The sequence below is a fragment of the Muntiacus reevesi genome, chromosome 2, assembly GCF_963930625.1.
Source record: "Muntiacus reevesi chromosome 2, mMunRee1.1, whole genome shotgun sequence".
Taxonomy (NCBI): Eukaryota; Metazoa; Chordata; class Mammalia; order Artiodactyla; family Cervidae; genus Muntiacus; species Muntiacus reevesi.
Window position 1 is genome coordinate 179,827,477 of NC_089250.1, and position 18,297 is coordinate 179,845,773.

The 18,297-nt window shown below is 48.6% G+C and overlaps 1 protein-coding gene across 1 annotated transcript in view; it reads left to right on the plus strand.

Annotated features, from left to right (window-relative positions):
• The first annotated feature begins 8,717 nt into the window (after window positions 1–8,717).
• RAB11FIP3 (RAB11 family interacting protein 3) overlaps window positions 8,718–18,297 on the plus strand; it is a 62,112-nt gene continuing 52,532 nt past the window's right edge. The window contains exon 1 of the mRNA XM_065923917.1: window positions 8,718–9,708. Within this exon, the coding sequence (XP_065779989.1) occupies window positions 9,106–9,708 (603 nt within the window). The 5' untranslated portion in view covers window positions 8,718–9,105. The remainder of the gene's footprint in view (window positions 9,709–18,297) is intronic.

Genomic DNA, 18,297 nt, shown 5'->3' on the forward strand with positions numbered 1-18,297 from the left:
GTTTAGAAAACCCTTTGTCTGATGCCTGAAATCCCCCCTCCCCGCAGATGAAGGGAGCCTAGGAGCAAGGGGAGGCTGTTGGTTCCCCGGGTGGGAGGGATGTCCTCCGAGGCTGGTCCTGGTGCTGCCACTCGCTCTGGGCTTGAGCCCTCTGCCCCAGGCACCCGCACCCACTTGAGTTCCTCCCCACCCTCGCGGTGCAGGGGCAGGGAACCCAGTGGGCATAGGAGTCTTGCTTGCCGCTTAAGCAGAGGCCAGGAGGTCTATCAGCAAGGCAAGTGGGCACTTGCGATGGCGGGAAGGCAGGTCCCGGGGAGAGGCAGCCACAGACCCCTCATGCCTGAGAGCTGGAGCCTGCTGTCCCCGAGGAGATGGAGAAGGCCCGGGGAGGCTGTCCCACCAGCCACAGTCGAGGGTGTGGGGCGCGGCGGCTCAGCTCCTGGAGGATGAAAGAGAGTGGCAGGCGGTTCCGAGAGTGAGAGTGAGCCTCTCATTACTGCTAGTCAGGGTGCTCCAGAGAAAGGCAGCCAGCGGGATATATATAGATCCACAAGAGGAGATTTATTATAGGGACTGACTCATGTGACTGTGGGGGCTGAGAAGTCCCATGATCTGCCGACTGCGAGCTGGAGCCCCGGGAAAGCAGATGGTGTGATTCAGTCTGAGCCCGAAGGCCCAAGCACCAGGGACTTTACGGTCCAGGGCAGAGGCTGAGGGACTTGCGCTTCCTGTGCTGCCACTGCTGAGGGCAGGTCCTCCAGGTACTGAATCAATGCGACTCTCTTCCAGAAATACCAGGTGACCAGTCACCTGGGCGTCCATCGGCCCCGTCCAGTGGACACAAAGTTGCACACACCGTGAGGTCTGTCCCCCAGTCTTCATCGTCTGCATGTGGTGGTCAGCTCACCTGTAAGAAATTGGCCTCACAGACTGTCCTGGGGTCCAGTGGTTAAGAATCCACCTGCCAGTGCAGGAACACAGGTTCAGTCCCTGGTCCAGGAAGATCCCACACACTGGCGAGCAACTGAGCCCCATGTGCTGCAACTACTGAAGCTGGTTCGCCCTAGAGCCCGTGCTCTGCACCAAGAGAAACCGCCACAACGAGAAGCCTGCATGTTGCAACTAGAGAAAGCCCACATGCAGCAATGAAGACACAGCGCAGCCAGAAATAAACTGCTAAATAACTTTTAAGAATCCCCGACTTAATAAGTTGAAGAGATCGACCTCGCTGTTCGGTTAGTTCACCAGCCCTGGCTGTCGTCCCGCAGGTCTAGGATGGCTGCGGGGTGCTCGGTCACAGGCATGCCTGGCACCTGTCACTTGCTCACTTGTTGGCTGGGCTCTGGACGGGCTGGCAAGGAGGGCCAGGTGCACATGGTGACCGGCCAACATGGGACCCATGGCACTTGAACTCGGTGGCAATTGGCAGAGAACTAGGTTGTCCCCTTCTTCTTTAACAATCTCTAAAATTCTCTTAGAAAGATTGACTGAAACGAAGGCTCATTTTTCATGCATGAACCTCAGCTGCGGAGGCTGGTTTATAGGCCCTGCCCACTCTGAGTCCCCCTGCTGTGGGGTGAGCCTGTATCCTGTCTTCTCAGCACCATACATAAAAACATCAAGCCACGGCAGAGGCTGCCCACTGCCGGGGTTCAGCCTTCCAGCCCCTGCTCCACGCTGCACACTCTGTTGAGTGAATATATGAATGACCCCAACTTGTTCACCCTTGTATGGAGTCATGTGGGGTGTCCCCAAGGTTCCCAAGGCATCACGCAAGGAACCTCAAAATTGCCTTAAATAAGCATAGTCTCGGGGAGTTTCCCAGCCCACTCCTCCTGTTGCCGTGGTAACCTGGTAACGCACTGGCTTGCCCCTGTTTTGTCTTGGGCCACCTCAAAAGGACTGGAGACTGTGCAGTGCTGGCTCTGGGTCCCTGGGTGGTGTCCTTCCCACTGGTCTCTGGTGGCCCAGAGGGTCCGGTGGGACCGGCCGGGGCCAGGCCACCCGATGCAGGAGGAGACTTGAGAGGCTGAGGCTGACCGCACAGGATGTGGTCCTCCCTCCGTGCACACTGAGCCCTTTGCCCGGCGCCCTGACTGGGGGCCAGCATGAGCACGACTGGCCCTCCTGAATTTCCTCTCAGCCAGAGACGTGGCCTCGCTGAGTGACGCAGGGAGAGATGCTGAGCCCTGGGCAGGGTTCTCGTGTGGTCAGGTCCAGCTCACCTTGCAGTAGTCAAGCCCTCACCCGGGGCTGCGTGTCCAGGCAGGTGTCCTGCTCGCCCCAGCTCAGCCCTGAGGCCCAGGCATGCTGCAGCCGGGCAGCTGTGTCCTCTTGGGCACGGCAGAGGGGCCCTCTGGGGTGGGGGCTTCTCAGGCTGCGGAGAGGGTGTGGGCTTCCTCGGGCATTTCCCTCTGGGCACTTGGGCCAGTCTCTGCTGGATGCTAGAGGGGAAGCAGTAGGAGATCCTGAGACCTTCCCAGACTCCAGGGGTGGGATGCTCTGTAGCTTGGGGATGAAGCTGGGGGTTGGGGTCTTCCTTCTCCCACCTCTACCTGCCCTGTGAACCTCCCCTCCCCTCGCTGCCCATCTGCTCTTTGTCAGACTCCCTGTGTGCAAGCTGTGACCCAGCCCCCTGCAGAGAGAGTCAGCATTCCTTCGGTCAGACACGGGTCCCAGTTCGGATCAGGGTCTGGCTCTTGCCCAATAGAGGAGGCCAAGGGTTGATTTCAGGCTTCCCTTGGGGCTCAGCTGGTAAAGAATCCGCCTGCAATATAGGAGACCTGGATTTGATCCCTGGGTCGGGAAGATCCCCTGGAGAAGGGAATGACTACCCACTACAATATTTTTATTTCCACTGCAGTATTTTTGCCTGGAGAATTCCATGGACAGAGAAGCCTGGCGGCTACAGTCCATGGGGTTAAAAAGAGTCGGACATGATTGAGCAATTAACACACACACACACACACACGCACGCACGCACACACGAGTTGATTGCATCATGTGAACCTGGCAGCTCCCAACACTTCTAGAACATGCATGTGAGCAGGCATCCCATGTGGGTCCTGACTCACACCAGACACAATCACTAGAGACCAATGTGCAGACTAGCGTGCTGAGTGTGTATGTCTGTGTGTGATTGCATGAGCCTTGGGTCCCCTTGCTGGCAAAATCTGAGACCCAGCCGGAGACGGCAGAGGCTCCCTGCTCACTTCTCTATCCGACTCGACTCTTCTGCCCCAGGTATCTTGGGGAGCCAGCTCCTTCCCTGGATTTCATATTTACTGCTGCATTCTGGTTCAGGTCTCTGGGATCAGATCTACTTTACCCTGTCAGCAAACAGATGCTTTTCAAACTCTTTAGTCACTTATTCACTGACTGACTTGCATCATTTCCTAGGTGACACATGTTATCAGTATGTGCTAAGTTGCTTCAGTCGTACCCGACTCTGCGATCCTATGGACAGGGCATGAAGTTCATTAATTGAAGTCCCAGAGGATAACTTTATCTCCAAATTTTGGAGTATCTGGGGGGGCACCTCATTGCATGTATACATCAGGCATCTTGCCGAAGACAGCACTGACAGAAGTCTGCTGAAGAAGGAATAAGGAATGTCAGAAATCTACAGAGTTAACTTTTAACTCTTCCACCATCATGTGTAATTTGGACAATTTTTACCCCATGGGAGGACAGTGCTAAGAATCAGATCTTCACCTCTGGAAACCATGACCTGAGGCTAAAACAGGAAGTCCTGGATCTATGTACAAACCTCTGAGGCTGGTCCTCGGCGCCCCTCCCCAGACATGGGTTGGGATCCTGGCTGCAGGGGAGGCTTGGAGGGTGTGGACGTGGGCACCACAAGGACTGGAGATGCCTGTCGTCACAGGAACTGCAGAGTGAGACGTCAAGATAAGGAAATCATCCAAACCTTGGCTGCCTCAGGAGGAGTTAAATTGTGACTTACAAACTCATGGTCTATTTTTACTCTAAGAAATGTACTTTACTAAATTTGAAAGTGAGAAAAAACCCTTCCCCCCTGAATAAATATCGGTAAACACAAGTGTGGACTGCGCCCCCGGCTGCAGGAGCCACGGGGAGGGTGGGTGTGATCTAGACCTAAGTCGACCCTGCTCTTGGTGTGCTTACCCCAGGCAAAATGCTTATGTCGTTGTCAAAATCACAGATTGAAAATATCTGGCCAGCGGTTTTTGTTTGCAGCTTGATTGAGGTATTATCAGCATTTGACAGATTGCGCACGAGTGACAAGCAGAGTTTGGTGAGCTCCGACCGTCTGCGTCCCTGAACCACAATCAAGAGGACAGACACGCCGGGCGCAGGCAAAGCCTCTCCCCCAGCTGGAAGGCCCCTTGTCTCTCTCTGCCCCTCACCCCAGGTTACCCAGCGAGGGTGGTGGTTCCGGCCGGGAGGGCGAGGCCAGCCTCTTCTGTGGGAGAAGGTGGGACACGCGGCAGGGGCGTGGCCCACAGCCGAGGTCAGAACCCTTTCCGGGGGCGCCCGGGGGCAGGCTGCTTGGTGGCCCCGTTCCTCCCTTGCTCTGACCCCATCTCAGGTCTGCAGCAGGTTCCTTCTTCCTCCTGAATAGACCTCTGCCCTTTCCTGCTGGCATCACCAGGGCCACCCCCAGGCCTCCCTGGGGCACTGGGGTCACCCCTGGCCAGCTCAGATGCTTCCCCTTGACCTTGGGATGGCTCCTCCTGGACTTGGAGCTCCATGAAAATAGAGCCAGGCTGCCAGAAGGGGGCGCTTTCAGGCACATACCACTCAACAGCACAGATCCCAATATCTACCACTGTTTTATTACCCAGCAGCAGGAAGCAACAATTTCTCTTGTTCAGCAACAGTCCAGCCAATGAGGGCTTGTCACAACTCAGCCAGTGAAAAGCCACTGCACTCTGAACTCCCAGTTTCCTCCAATGGACACTTTGTTTATAACAGCCTCTTCCAATCCCCCCTTCTCCTCTATAAAAGCAGTTCCTCGCCTTTGCTGGCCATAGTTGTATGTCTCCAATTATAAATCTTTGCTGCTTCTGAATAAACCCATTTTGCTGGTAAAATAGTCAGTTTTTTAATTGTTTTAGGTTAACACTGGCATTATGATCTCAGACTTCTCAGACTGCAGAATTGTGAAACCTAAATGTGTTTTTTAACCACTCAGTATATGGCATTTGGTCATAGCAGCATGAGCAGACTAAGACACCAGTCTATGATGTGTCTTGCGTCAAACAGAAAGTGAAGTTTTTAAAATTAATTTTTACTAAGGTATAATTTACATATAGTAAAATTCATTCTTTGTAGTGTACAGTTCTGTGAATTTTGACAAACAATTTCAGTTATAGAACCACTGTTATAATCAAGGTATGAAACAGTTCCTTCACTCCAACTAATTTCCCTTTCCCCCAGCTCTGCTCAGTCTGATTTGTGTTCCTTTACTTTTGGGAAGTCTAAAGTTTAATGTATTTGACTTCAAATCATTCTCTTTGTTTGTAATTTTTACTCTTATGTAAGAAATGTTCCAGCTCCAAGATCATAAAGATATTTTCCAAAGTCTTCTAAAGCTTTTAAAGTTTTTATTTATTTATTTTTTTTTTTCTGGCCACACCTTGTGGCTAGCAGGATCTTAGTTCCCTGACCAGGGTTAGAACCTGCACCCTTGGCAGGGGTAAGTCCTGACCACTGGACTGCCAGGTGATTCCCTCACTTTCCACTTTTATGTCTTTAATTTCTCTAATTATTACTATTTTTTATTTCTCTAATTATTTTTTGTATGTGATGTCACTTTGGGATCTAGTTGTAAGGTTTCTGTACAGACAACTGGCACCAGCTACAGAAAAGTCGATCTTTTCTTTATTATTAGTAAAGTCAACAAGGATACAAATAATGGGTTTGACTACTAAAAATTAAAGATTTATGTCTAATTTTCTCCAACAGAGATCACAAAGGGGTCACAAGAAGGGAGAAGATATTTGCAGTATCAAAAACTGATGAGAGATTTCCCTAAAGAAAAAGAGAACCCAAAAGAAAAACAAGCAAGCGCTACAAGTGGGCAGTTCACAGACCCTAGTTGGTGAGTAAACATAGCAAGATATGTTCCATCACACTAGCATTCAGCTAAATTCAAATAACACAAGATGAGATGCCATTTTAAGTTCATCAGACTAGCAAAAATGGGGGAAACATATGTAATGTCCACTATAATTTTTGTGTGTTTCCTTTTTTTTTTTTTTAGATATGCATTAAATAAGAGATATTTGTGATCAGATTTAGCCTTGCCTGTCTCCCCCTACCCCGCTGCTGTCAGTGGCTAGCTCTCACCTAGGCAGTGGAGAGGCCTTTCCCCAGGGGAGACCTGTGCATTCTTCCACTGAGGCTTCCTGACCTACTTTCCCTTTGCTCCCCTGTCAACAGTTCTGTGCTAGGAATCTGCTGAGTCACCCTGCTGGTCTTTTTCCCATCTTTCTCCATAGGTCAAAGGTCACCAGGGAATCGGGATTAAGGAGACCCATTTGCTTGAGAGTACCAAAAGATAAGTGTTTATCCCAGGTACCTTTCAAAAAGAAGGACTCATAGAGGGAGGTTTTCACAGACAGTCACTCAGGCCTAAATGCCAACAGATGTGAGCTGCACCCACCCCACCCTCTCCCTTCCTCTTCTGTGTACCTGTTATATGGCTAAATTAAAATGTGCATGGGGTGGGCATGGAGGAGCAGGTCAAAACAGCAGCTGGGGCTGATTCCCTCGAGCTGGTTCATTTTGTCTTGAATGTTAGAGATGGAAAATGTCTACGTGGATGCTGGAGGTCCAAATGACTGACCAGGCACTTGTCACCTTTAATGTTCCAGGGACAGAGTCTCTTGAAGTGGTCCAAGCAGGAAGGTGCGTGTTCTCCATGCTGGGCTTCTGTTTGGGTACATCGGCCAGCCAAGGAATGCAGATTTTTCACGAACTGGCACAGCAGCTCTAAGAGAGCTGTTTCCTTGAGGGTGCAGCCCTTGTTTCATTTGGTTTCACCTCCCCCATGTTAACATCCTTATTTAGAAAAGTTGACACATCACTATAAGTACCTTTAAAAGCTGTATCTGGCTAAAGGCATCAGTCCAATTTCAAATTCTCACCAAAACTGGAGATGATTTTTTTTCTGTCTGTGCTGAGTTCTGTTGCAACGTTCGGACTCTGCATTGTTGCATGTAGGCTATCTCCAGCTGCGGTGAGCAGGGGCTACTCTCTAGTTGCGGTGCCTGGGGTTCTCATTGCGATGACTTCTTTTGTTTCAGAGCACGGGCTCTAGGGAGGGTCAGAGAAGGCAATGGCAACCCACTCCAGTACTCTTGCCTGGAAAATCCCATGAACGGAGGAGCCTGGTAGGCTGCAGTCCATGGGGTCACACAGAGTAGGACACGACTGAGCAACTTCACTTTCACTTTTCACTTTCATGCATTGAAGGAAATGGCAACCCACTCCAGTGTTCTTGCCTGGAGAATCCCATGGACGGAGAAGCCTGGTAGGCTGCAGTCCATGGGGTCGCACAGAGTCGAACACAACTGAAGTGACTTAGCAGCAGCAGCAGTAGCTAGGGAGGGTGGGCTTCAGTAGCTGTGGCTCCAGAACTTAGCAATTGCGGTTCATGGGCTCCAGAGCATTGGGCTCTGTAGTTGCAGAACACGGGCTTAACTGCTCTGTGGCATGAGTGATCTTAGTTCTTGGACCAGGGATTGAACTCATGTCCCCTGCATTGGCAGGTGGATTTTTAACCACCGGACCCTCAGGGAAGTCCCTGGAGGTGATCTTTTTTCCCCTTTGAGTGCAGTATCTTCCTCATGAAAGCATAGAGCTCTTATAAGAAACTGAGAATATAGTTTTTGGGTTGGGGGTATTCCTTCACCCTTCTTTTCCCAATGCCAGCCTCACAAACAATGGGGCCACATGTCCTGGGATTTTGTCATGGCAGATGACTCAGTTAACCAACACACCGCTCCTCACAGTAAGCCTGGAAGCAGGCTCAGTCTCCTTTGGTTCTTGCCATAGCTGTTTATGAACACAGCTGGGGCAGTGAGTTCCCCCCGCATCTTATTATGGGCTTTAGATGGAGCCTGTAATGCTACACGCACCTTGCCTGGGGCCTGGCAGCTTATGGACTCCCATCTGCATGTCTCCACTTTTATGCCTGCTGCAACGTGCCTGTGATGCTGTCTGGCGCCCTGTGTCCCCACTGACGACAGTGACATGTAGAGAAACAGATGTCAGTTGTCAAAGACTGCCGCCGCACGCTTGGGAGGCCCGGCAGTACACTGGCGACTTGTCACAGATTTTAAAAACGGTCTCAGTGTGTGCCCACGCGTTCCTTCGGTCACTAGGGACAGACCGCGTTTCCAAGGCCCTTCAATACTCAGGCGGGGCGTCTCTGCGCCCCAGGCGTCTGTTGGGGGCGCCACGTGCACGTCCCCGGCCCTTTCAGGATCCCGTTCATTGCGTGGGGGCGCTTTACGCCGGCAACACTCAGTCTATCCGCCCTGCGCGTGGGTCGGTGACGTCACGCCCGGGTCCTCAGCCTCTGAGCACACCCACCTCCGCGGCTCGGTGAGCGACACAAGCCGCCTTGCAGCGCCGGAGCCTGCCTTTATACCTGGTCGGCGAGGGGCGGGGCCAGTTGGCGGCGCGACGTGCTGACGTCAGGGCGGCGAAGAGTGGGGCGAGGGAGGTGGCGTGCGCTCCGGTACCTCAGTCGCCTCCTTGGCGTCATCCTTCTCATTTGTGTCCTCGGGGCTCTTCCCCTCAGGGTCCCCTCCACGGCGTCCCGCGCCTCAGAGTCCCGGCCCGCCTTGCCCCTCGACCTCCCTCGGCCGCCCGCCGCCGCCATGGGCCCGCGCCCGCCGCGCCGCCGGGCCGAGGACAGCTGAGGCGCGGCGCGAAGATGGGCGAGGGCGGAGCAGGGCCCGAGAGCCAGCCGGAGCAGCCCGGGCGCCCCGCGCGCGCCCGCCCGCGCCGCCGCGGGGATGCCCGCGCCCGCCGCCGCGCCCTGAGCGCCTTTGTCTGCCGCCCGCAGCACCACTGGCCTCGGGGGCCCGCGCCGCGGCCGGGGGCGCGCCCATGAAGATGGAGCCGGGCCGGCCGGCCTCCCCCGCGGGCGACCCGGGCCCCGACCCGGAGCCTGGCGGGCCCGGTGCGCCGTCCGCCCCCGACCGGAGCCCGGGGCTTGGCCCGCAGGACCCCGCGGCCGGCGTGGATGCTGGGCGATCTCCGGGTTGGGAGCGGCGGCCGCAGCACGCGGTCCTGGAGCCCGACCCTGACCCCGACCCTGACCCTGACTCCGACTCCGACCCTGACCTGGCGCTGCCGGAGCTCGGCCCGCTCTTTTCATGGACGATGGAGCCGGAGGGTGACGGCCCCGCGCATAGCGCGTCCGTCCGCGCGCAGGACTTCAGCCGCAGCCATCACCTGAGGGGCAAGGTCGACTTCTTCCCCTCCTCCGCGGCGCCCGAGGTGGGCGATCCGGCCCTGGAGCTGGGTCCCGGGGACCCGGACGGGCCCTCTGACTTTAGCCAGACTCACCCCCTCACGAGCGAGCCTGCGGGGTGTCCGGAGGACAGCCCCCGCCTCCGAGCCGTTTTCGATGCCCTGGACGGGGATGGGGACGGCTTCGTGCGCATCGAGGACTTCGTCCAGTTCGCCACCGTCTACGGGGCGGAGCAGGTAACTCGCCGCGTGAAGGCCGGGCCCGCTCGTTGGTCGCGGAGTGCAGTGAAGGCCAGGGGTCCCGCTTCTCTTCTGATTCACCGCTTCTCCCCTCATCTCTGGTTGAATTCGCCGAAGCACATCTTCCCCCTTTCAAGAGGTTTTATTCCCGAGAGTCAGTTTCTTTCCCTGCCATCCCGAGCCACACAGCTGGATCTTTCCTAAATTGAGGGTTTCTCCTGCCTGGGGACATGCCCCCTGTCTGCTGCATAGAAGTGCCCCCCGGATGGACAGGTGCCAGCAGGTCTCCCAACTGAGAACCCAAGTTCTGTTTGGCTGAAGTAATTCACTCCTGTCTGCAAAGACCAGGCTGCACTTGGATGCTTAAGATCATATTAGTAATCTATTTTGAGCGGTTACTTCACCGTCTGTGGTTGGCTTGTGTTCTAGGTAGGTTCGTTATTTGGGAGACAGTGAAGGCTAAAAACGTTCACTTCCTTACCTTCTGTGCGCAAGGGAGAGGGATGAACCCTAGAGCACCGCGGTGAATTCAGACTCCACAGAACTCCATCAGGTCCACCTCCACTCTTGTAGGACAGGTGAGGTGCTGGGAGGTGAGGGAACGCACAGGGCAGGGGGTCCCGAGCCGCTCCCAGGGCAGCGCTGCTCTGGGAGAAGGTGAGCTTCAAGGTCCAGGCCTTCCCCCATCTCAACGCTTATGAAAGTTCAGGTGGAGACAACAGCCTGGCTGTGTGTGTCCTGCTGTTAACCCGGATAGGCATCACACAGGTGACAGGTGTTCTTTTATTTATTTATTTATTTATTTATTGTTTAATTTTTTTTTAGGTGTTCTTTTTTTTTTTAGGTGTTCTTTTAAATACATTGTTCAGTGATGAGACATTCCAAAGGCTGATCTGCTAGTGTTTGTATTTAATTGACTTTTCATACATGTGAATATTCATACTATTCATACATGTGAAGTGGGCGTTCACGTACATGTGAGGTACATATGCAGTGTTTAAGCTAAGAGGTAAAATTGACAGCCTGGTATGTAGGGTGTCTGCCAGAACATTAAGAACTTTTATACAGGATCTCTGTGCCCCTTGAGTATTCATGGCGTCCATTGAGCAGTCATGTAAAGAACTGGGTCATCCTGCGTCAGGGCTCCTTGTTGAGTTTTCAGTCTGGACGTGTCCCATATGGGTATCCTGAATGTTGACCTCTTGGTCAGTGTGACGCTTCTGTGTAGCTCTGATTTGAAGACATTGCCCAGGACAGGTCTCCCATCTCTTAGTCTAACTAATGAGAGAGATTAACCTGGATTGTGATCGCTGGACAGTGTCCTGTATGGTTCTCATGGGTTGTGATCAGTGGTTCAGGTGTTTTGATGCTTCTCTTTGTTGCCCACCAGCTGGAGAGCACCTTGGGCATCCTCAGTTGTTATTCAGTAGAACGATGTGTCTTCTCTCTAAACATACGCTTCTTCATCACACCCATCAAGCATGTTAGGGAACTGGCACATTTGTCTTTACCATACTCTGACTTTGATGCAGTGCTTTATAGCTTATAGGAGGCTCATTTGTGTTTTCCCTGGGTCATCAGCCTTTCTCTGAGGCAGTCATACGTGGAAGAGATTCATCCCACAGGTGAGAAACTGGGGGCCCATAAATGTCAAGTAACTTTCCAAGGCCTCACAGATTGTCATTGTTGGCACAGGGACTAGGTCTTCTGCTCATGACATTTAGATGGCTCCCGGTTCTTAGATTTGGTGGCCCTAAACTTTAATCCCACAAAGTTTCATCTTATTGATTATCATAAAATCATTTTCATTTGGGAACCACCTTTTGTTGTGACATTCTTATTGATCACAGTGGGAAAAACTTTAGGATGCTATTTGGGGCTGAGTTTTTTCTAAATATTATTCAGAGTAGAACTGAGTCGACATTCTTTGCTCTGGGAGCTCCTGGTGGAATCTTAAGTTTGGGGGTGAGTCCAGGATGACTCGACTTGGTGGGAGTGGGCAAGTGAGGGAGATCTGCTGTGGCACTGCCCTCTCTGTCTGCTCCCAGGACTGCTGGGGAAGAAGCAGAGCTGGATGTGATCTGAGTACCGGACTTGGACGAGCTTCCTGGAATGGTGGAGGGCAGTTCTTGTTTAGGAGCAGATAATTAACAGGGTAGTGAAAGGCTGATTTTTGTGTGTGTGTAACCTTTGCTAGCCTTTATTATGACTCAGACTTCCTTTTCCAAGTCTAGTGTCAGAATACATTATAGAGGAGCAAAGAGAAGAAATATTCTTTGATAGTGAAGTATTTTAGAGAAAAGTGAGGCATTCTACCTCGATAAATATTTTTGATTTTTAAAAATGGAAAGTCTTAGACATACTTAAGAATAGAGAGAAGTCTGGTGAAACCCTCTACCTGCCCCCAAGCCATTGCTCAGTTTCCAAAGTCCTGGTTCACTTGTAAACTCCCTGTTCCCCACCCCTAGATTACTTTTGAAGCACATACCTGACATATCATGTCACCCATAAATATTTCAGTGTATATCTCTAGAAGATAATTCTTTTAAAAACATTCATCATTTTTTTAAACTGTAGGAACACACAGAAATAAAGAGCATAAGTATTTGTACTTTCTACCTTGAGATTTCAAAATACAGAGTGCATGAGACTCTTAGGCTGGTCACATTACTGTCCTTGGTGATAGCAACTTGATTATTGTCAAAGGTAGCACTTGCAGTATCTTTTATGTAATCTGTTTATGAAGGAAGCGTTTTGAATTATTTAAGTGGATTATCTGAATTTTTAATAGAAGTAGTTCCTGTTTATAATACAGATGGCTTTTGGGTCCCTCTCTCTTTAGCAATGTCATGGTGTATTTGGTTCTCATTACCTCATCTGGTGATAGATCAGGTGTGGTGTAATATAATACAGTGTTGGCAGGAATTGAAAGGAGAAAGAACTACAGCGGCGCTTTCTGGTTGTGTGTTCTTGACCAGGAATTTCTAGTCAGATGTGCCCAGGCACTGGTTGTCAAGTTGCAAGAGCTTATCTTTAAGGCCTCGACCATCTCTGAAGATGCCTCGTGGACGTGATCCTTTCATGAAGAAGGACAGATGCTTTTGTAGTTATCACCAACTTATCATAAAGAAGAAATTGTGAAATAAACTGTACTGTAAAATAAGAGTACTGTGAGAAATGATTGGTTTCTTTCAGTGTTATCTTTCAAAGAAATTCATTATAATAGTAAAGGTTATTTTCACAGGATAGCGCTCACTTGGGCATTTAAACAGTCTAGGGTCCTTTCCAGAGAGCTCTGCCCGCTGGAGCAGGAACGCCCTTCAGTAACCTTGTGGGCCCTGCCTGTGCTTCTCAGTAAGGAGGCTGCTGGAGGTGGTGTCCACGCACAGGAGTCTCCCTGCTGTTCATTCCTTTTCAGCCCTCCACTGGTGGGCGCTTGGAACTCCCTGAGGACATTTGGCCACACCTTTCGGTTGTTTCACTGTCCTTTGCAGTCCTAGGCTTGGATTGGCGTGTGTGTGAGAATGAGCATGTGTGCGTGAGCAGGTGCACGTGGGAGCGGATGGTGTGTGTGTCTGGCCCTGTGTGTTGGAGGAATTGCTAAAAGGCAGATAATGTTCCTTTCTGTGCTTGGAGAACAGGCAGTTTTGTTAGGGTCTTACAATTTTTTATGTTATAAAAGTAACACATGCCTATTGTTTTTAAAAACTGGAAAATACAGAGTGATATAAAATCCAAACCAAAAAATGACCAACAATCCCACTAGCCTGAGAAAAACACCATTAACATTTTAGTGCATTTCCTTCCAGACTGTTTTGTGCGCATGCACACATACACACGTAATTGGATAGAAGTACACAACTGAGATCCTATTGGAGAGAAGCTAAATTATTTTTTATAGATGTTCATTGTTTAAAAATATGAAACTTAAAAAAAATATGAAACTAAAGACCAATAAGCAAAATATAAAAATAGGAATCACTTATAACCCCACCATCCAGAGATAGCTCCTTAAGTATTTCATATGTAAATCAAGATATATGTAATGATGCTTCTTTGTCCAAAAATGGTATATTCCATGTCTGTTGTTCCAAACCTGCCTTTTGACCTGGTTTTTAAAATTGAAGATCTCAGATATATACATTTGTCCTCAGTAGGGGGGTGGGGTGGGATTGGATCCAGGACTCCCCCACATGGATATCAAAATCCGCAGATACTTCTAGTTCCTTATATATAATGATGTGGTATTTGCATATAACCTATACACATCCTCCCATATACTTTATTATTTTTTTGTTTTATAATTTTTATTGAAGTATAATTGACTTACAATGTTCTTTTTGTTGATTTTTTTTTATTTTGTTTTTTAATTTTTTTCCTCCCAGGTGCTGTAAATCTTCTCCATTTTACTTATAATATTTAAGTCAATGTAAATGCTGCATAAACAGTTGTAAGTACAATGTGAATGCTATGTAAATAGTTGTTAGCAGGTGGCAGAGTCACATTTTGCTTTTTGGAAATTTCTGGATTTCTTTTCCCCTGCTGAAAGTGTTTGATCCTCAGTTGGTTGAATCCCTGGCTGTGGAACACACTGATACAGAGGGCCAGCTATGCTTTAACGGAAGCCTAAGTCTTACTTGTCCCCAGGAGATTCAGAGTCATGTGTGGCATTTTTCCAGTGCAGGCTCTTACATGTAGGAAGAGTTAAATTCTGTCTGGACTACACTGACCAGGTTGTAAAGGGCACTAAGTTATGGGTTGCTTCCTTTTCAAACACTTATTTCATTTAAATTCTGGATACAGGGTCCAAACATTAATTGTAATTGAAATATCAGACAGAAGAGTTGGATACCCACTGAAGACTGTAGAGTGGCCCTTAGAAGTACTTTTATGATAATTGCAAAGTCTCCACAGCCTAGATTATCACCTTCTGATATAAGTGAATAGTCGTATATAAATTGATTGTATGTGTACCATGATTTTAACTGTAAAAGTTGTCCTTGAGATAAGAGTCTTTAAGGAAATATTAAAAAATTATTTTTTCATTGTGTGAGTGTGTGTTGGGAAGTGGGGTGGTTTTATTTGAAGTATTGGCCAACTTTTCTATTGTTGCTTATTTCAGTTATTTTGAAAAGTAATGCCTGTACCCATACCATAAATTTCAAACAGTGTAGAAAAGAATCTATTAAAGAAGTTTCATTCTCATATTTAGAAATAAAAATGTAAATAAACCCTAAAGACAAAATATTTGCCTGTTTACTTTGACTCCGTTAAGATTTTAGATCCATAAACAAAATACATTTAAACAAACTCAGATTTTCTAGTAAGCTTAAAAACTTTATGAGACATTGAATATGTTTAGATGTTTATTGAAGATGCATTGTTAATTTTTGTTGATATTTGGAGAAATACATATTAGAACATCTGTGATCTTGAAGATTGACACTGAGCTTTCATCAGCATGTGATGTGAGTAACCAGGAACTTCCTGGGAAAAGAACTGTATTGATTGCATTGTTAGTTCCGGAAGTTTTTGAGACTAGTCGACCCGGTATACATGGATTGGTTCCATGTCATGGTTAGGGAGGAAAAGAAATTTCTTCAGCAGGTACAGTTTTGTTTCTCTGTCTAAATGTTTAATACTTGTTTTTGAAAAGTTGGTGCTAATATCACTCTGGTTACATTCTTGAGGCGGTGTGTTGTCCTCTATTTCAAACCCAGCTCTAACGATAAGCCAGTGTCCTGTTTGTGCCGATCGGTCCCCTGTCCTGGTTGCAGCAGGCCTGGGATGGATGATCTAAGTACGAGACAGACCGGAGGGCCAGTAGCAGTTTAGTGATACTAGCTGTAAAACAGGAAGCACTGTCACTCTGCATTATTTTAAGCCCTTTTGCACACTGTCTGTACGTTGATCACTTGGGATTTCTAAAATTGCAGGTATTTTTTAGCTCTTTTCTTGAAATTTCAGCTATTTTTTTCTAATGGCCCATGTCTTCAGAAGGATTTAATGATATACAACTCTTGTAGTTCTAGTTTGTTAAATGATCTGCTTTGCTTTTTCTTCTGTTAGATAATTTTTTTAAAAACTTGGACAAAAAGCTTTAGAGCCTTCTGTCCCCACAGGTAAATAAATAGTCCCACTGTAGCCGGAGCGTGCTTGCCCGTTCACGTCCCTGTTCTGAGTGAGGGCTCCACAGTGTGGGGAACTCACCAGTGGTGTTGCTGTCAGGGGCTTTCATGATTCATTGTTCTTTTTTATCTCACACACTTTATTCTGACTTTTCTTTAAACAAGTTTAACCAGGTTAAAACCGAAGACTCCAGTTACGAATGATGTGCCGACACCTGTTGGCTGGGCCTGTTTGCAGTGGTTTATTTGTTGGGACCAGAGGCATTGCTCAGAACTGTAAAGACGTTTATGCTATAAATCACTGGGTCAATAAGCAGAACAGTGGCTTACTACCTGCAGCACCTACGGGTATTTTTCTCACTATCACTAGAAATCCAGGGACATTTATGAATCTTGTTTAGATTAAGCTTCCTGCCAGTGAACTGATTAATCATATATAGCTTATGTTTTAAATTTTATGATTTATTGAAATTGAAAAAAATTTATTGAAGTACAGTTGATTTACAATGTTAATTTATTCTGTACAGCAAGATGACTCAGTAGATATATATATACACATGTATACATATGTATACGTGTGTATATATACACGTGTGTGTGTGTGTGCTCAGTTGCTCAGTTGTGTCTGACTCTTTGCAGCTCCATGGACTGCAGCCTGCCAGACTCTCTGTTCATGTAGTTTTCCAGGAAAGAATACTAGAGTGGGTTGCCATTTCCTCCTCCAGGAGATCTTCCTGACCTAGGGATTGAACCCCCGTCTCCTGCATTGGCAGGCAGATTCTTTACCGCTGAGCCACCTGGGAAGCCATTCATATGCACACACACACAGTCTTACACATGTGTTCTTTTTTATGTTCTTTTCCATTATGGTTTGTCACAGGATATTGAATATAGCTCCCCTGTGCTATAAATAGAACCTTGTTTATATATTTATAAAGTGAAATGTAATTTTAGTTTAATTCATAGATTGCTTGAGCCGCAATAAAAGGAAGACTCTACATTGATGAGAGAGATTAGCATTTCCTTTGAGAGCCTAAGGTACCTGTAAATCCTTCAGTCAGTACAGGTATTTTTCTCACTTGACAAATGGAAGAGAGCCCAAAGCTGTGAGTTGCAGGAGAGACCTGAGCTGAGGGTGGCTAGACTCCTGGCTCTGGCTGAGCTGATGGCTCTGCCAGTCCCCTGGTGGACCCCTGAGCACACCCATGCAGGAGTGCCATCTTTGGGAGAAGCGGGAGGAGGCACAGCCAGCCCAGGGCACCTCTCTGCCCCCAGTGTTCTGGAGTAGAAGCTCTCAATAAGATATCAAGACTCTTGGGACTTCCCTGGGGTTCAGTGGTTAAGACTTGCCTTCCATTGCAGGGGCTGTTCCTGGTTGAGGTTCCATCCCTGGTTCGGGAGCCACATGCTACATTCTTCTGGGCCAGAAAACCAAAGCGTAAAACAGAAACAGTGTTGTACCAGGTTCAATGAAGACTTTAAGAGTGGTCCACACACAGGAGGGAGGTTCAAGAGAGGGGGGCTATATGCATACATGTGGCTGATTCATGTTGATATATGTGTTAAAAACTAACGCAATATTGTGAAGCAATTATCCTCCAACTAAAATTAAATAAATTAAAAAAAACTTTTTTTATTTTTTAAAAAGTGGCTTGTGCATGCACGCAAATCTTAAAAACTCTTAAAAGTCAAAGGGAAAGGAGACCAAAAACTGATAGAAAAATGAACAGAAGACATGAAGACATTCACAGACTATATACAGATGGCCCTCAAATATATGAGACGATGCTCAGCTTCACATATGATAGAAGAAATGAAAATTAAAGTCGCTGGGGCAGTTTCTCACTTGTGGCAAATATGTGAAGCTTGAGCACATCTTGTGAGGCCCTCAGAAAGCAGGCACCCTCTTGTACAGCTGTGGGGGTGCAGGGTGGCCCAGTCGTCGTGTGGGGAGCTAGGCAGTGTCCGTGTGCACACTTGTCCTCCACGGCACAGCCCCACTTCCTGTCATTTGCCCCGAGCATGCGCCTCCACAGATGGCAGAGCGCCAGATGCGCAGGGTGGCTCACTGCAGCGCTGTCTGTGATGTGAAATGGAAATAATGGAAACGTCCATCCAGGATGAGTGAGCCAAGGTACATCCCCTTAGTAGAGGACTGCACGATTGCAAAAGTAAAAGAGGAAGATTCTTGTGAACTGCCAGAGTTATTGCTCAGATACATTAAGTGAAAAAAAGTACAAATTAATACGCATAATATGGGGGTTCCCTGGGAGCTCAGTGGTGAAGAATTTGCCTGCCAGTGCAGAAGATGTGTGTTCGATCCCTTATCCTGGAAGATCCCACGTGCCGAGGAGCACCAAAGACTGTGCACCACAACTACCGAGTCTGCGCTCCAGGGCCCGGGAGCCCTCGTGCTCCACAGCAAGAGAAGCCACCATAGTGAGAAGCCCTTGGTTTT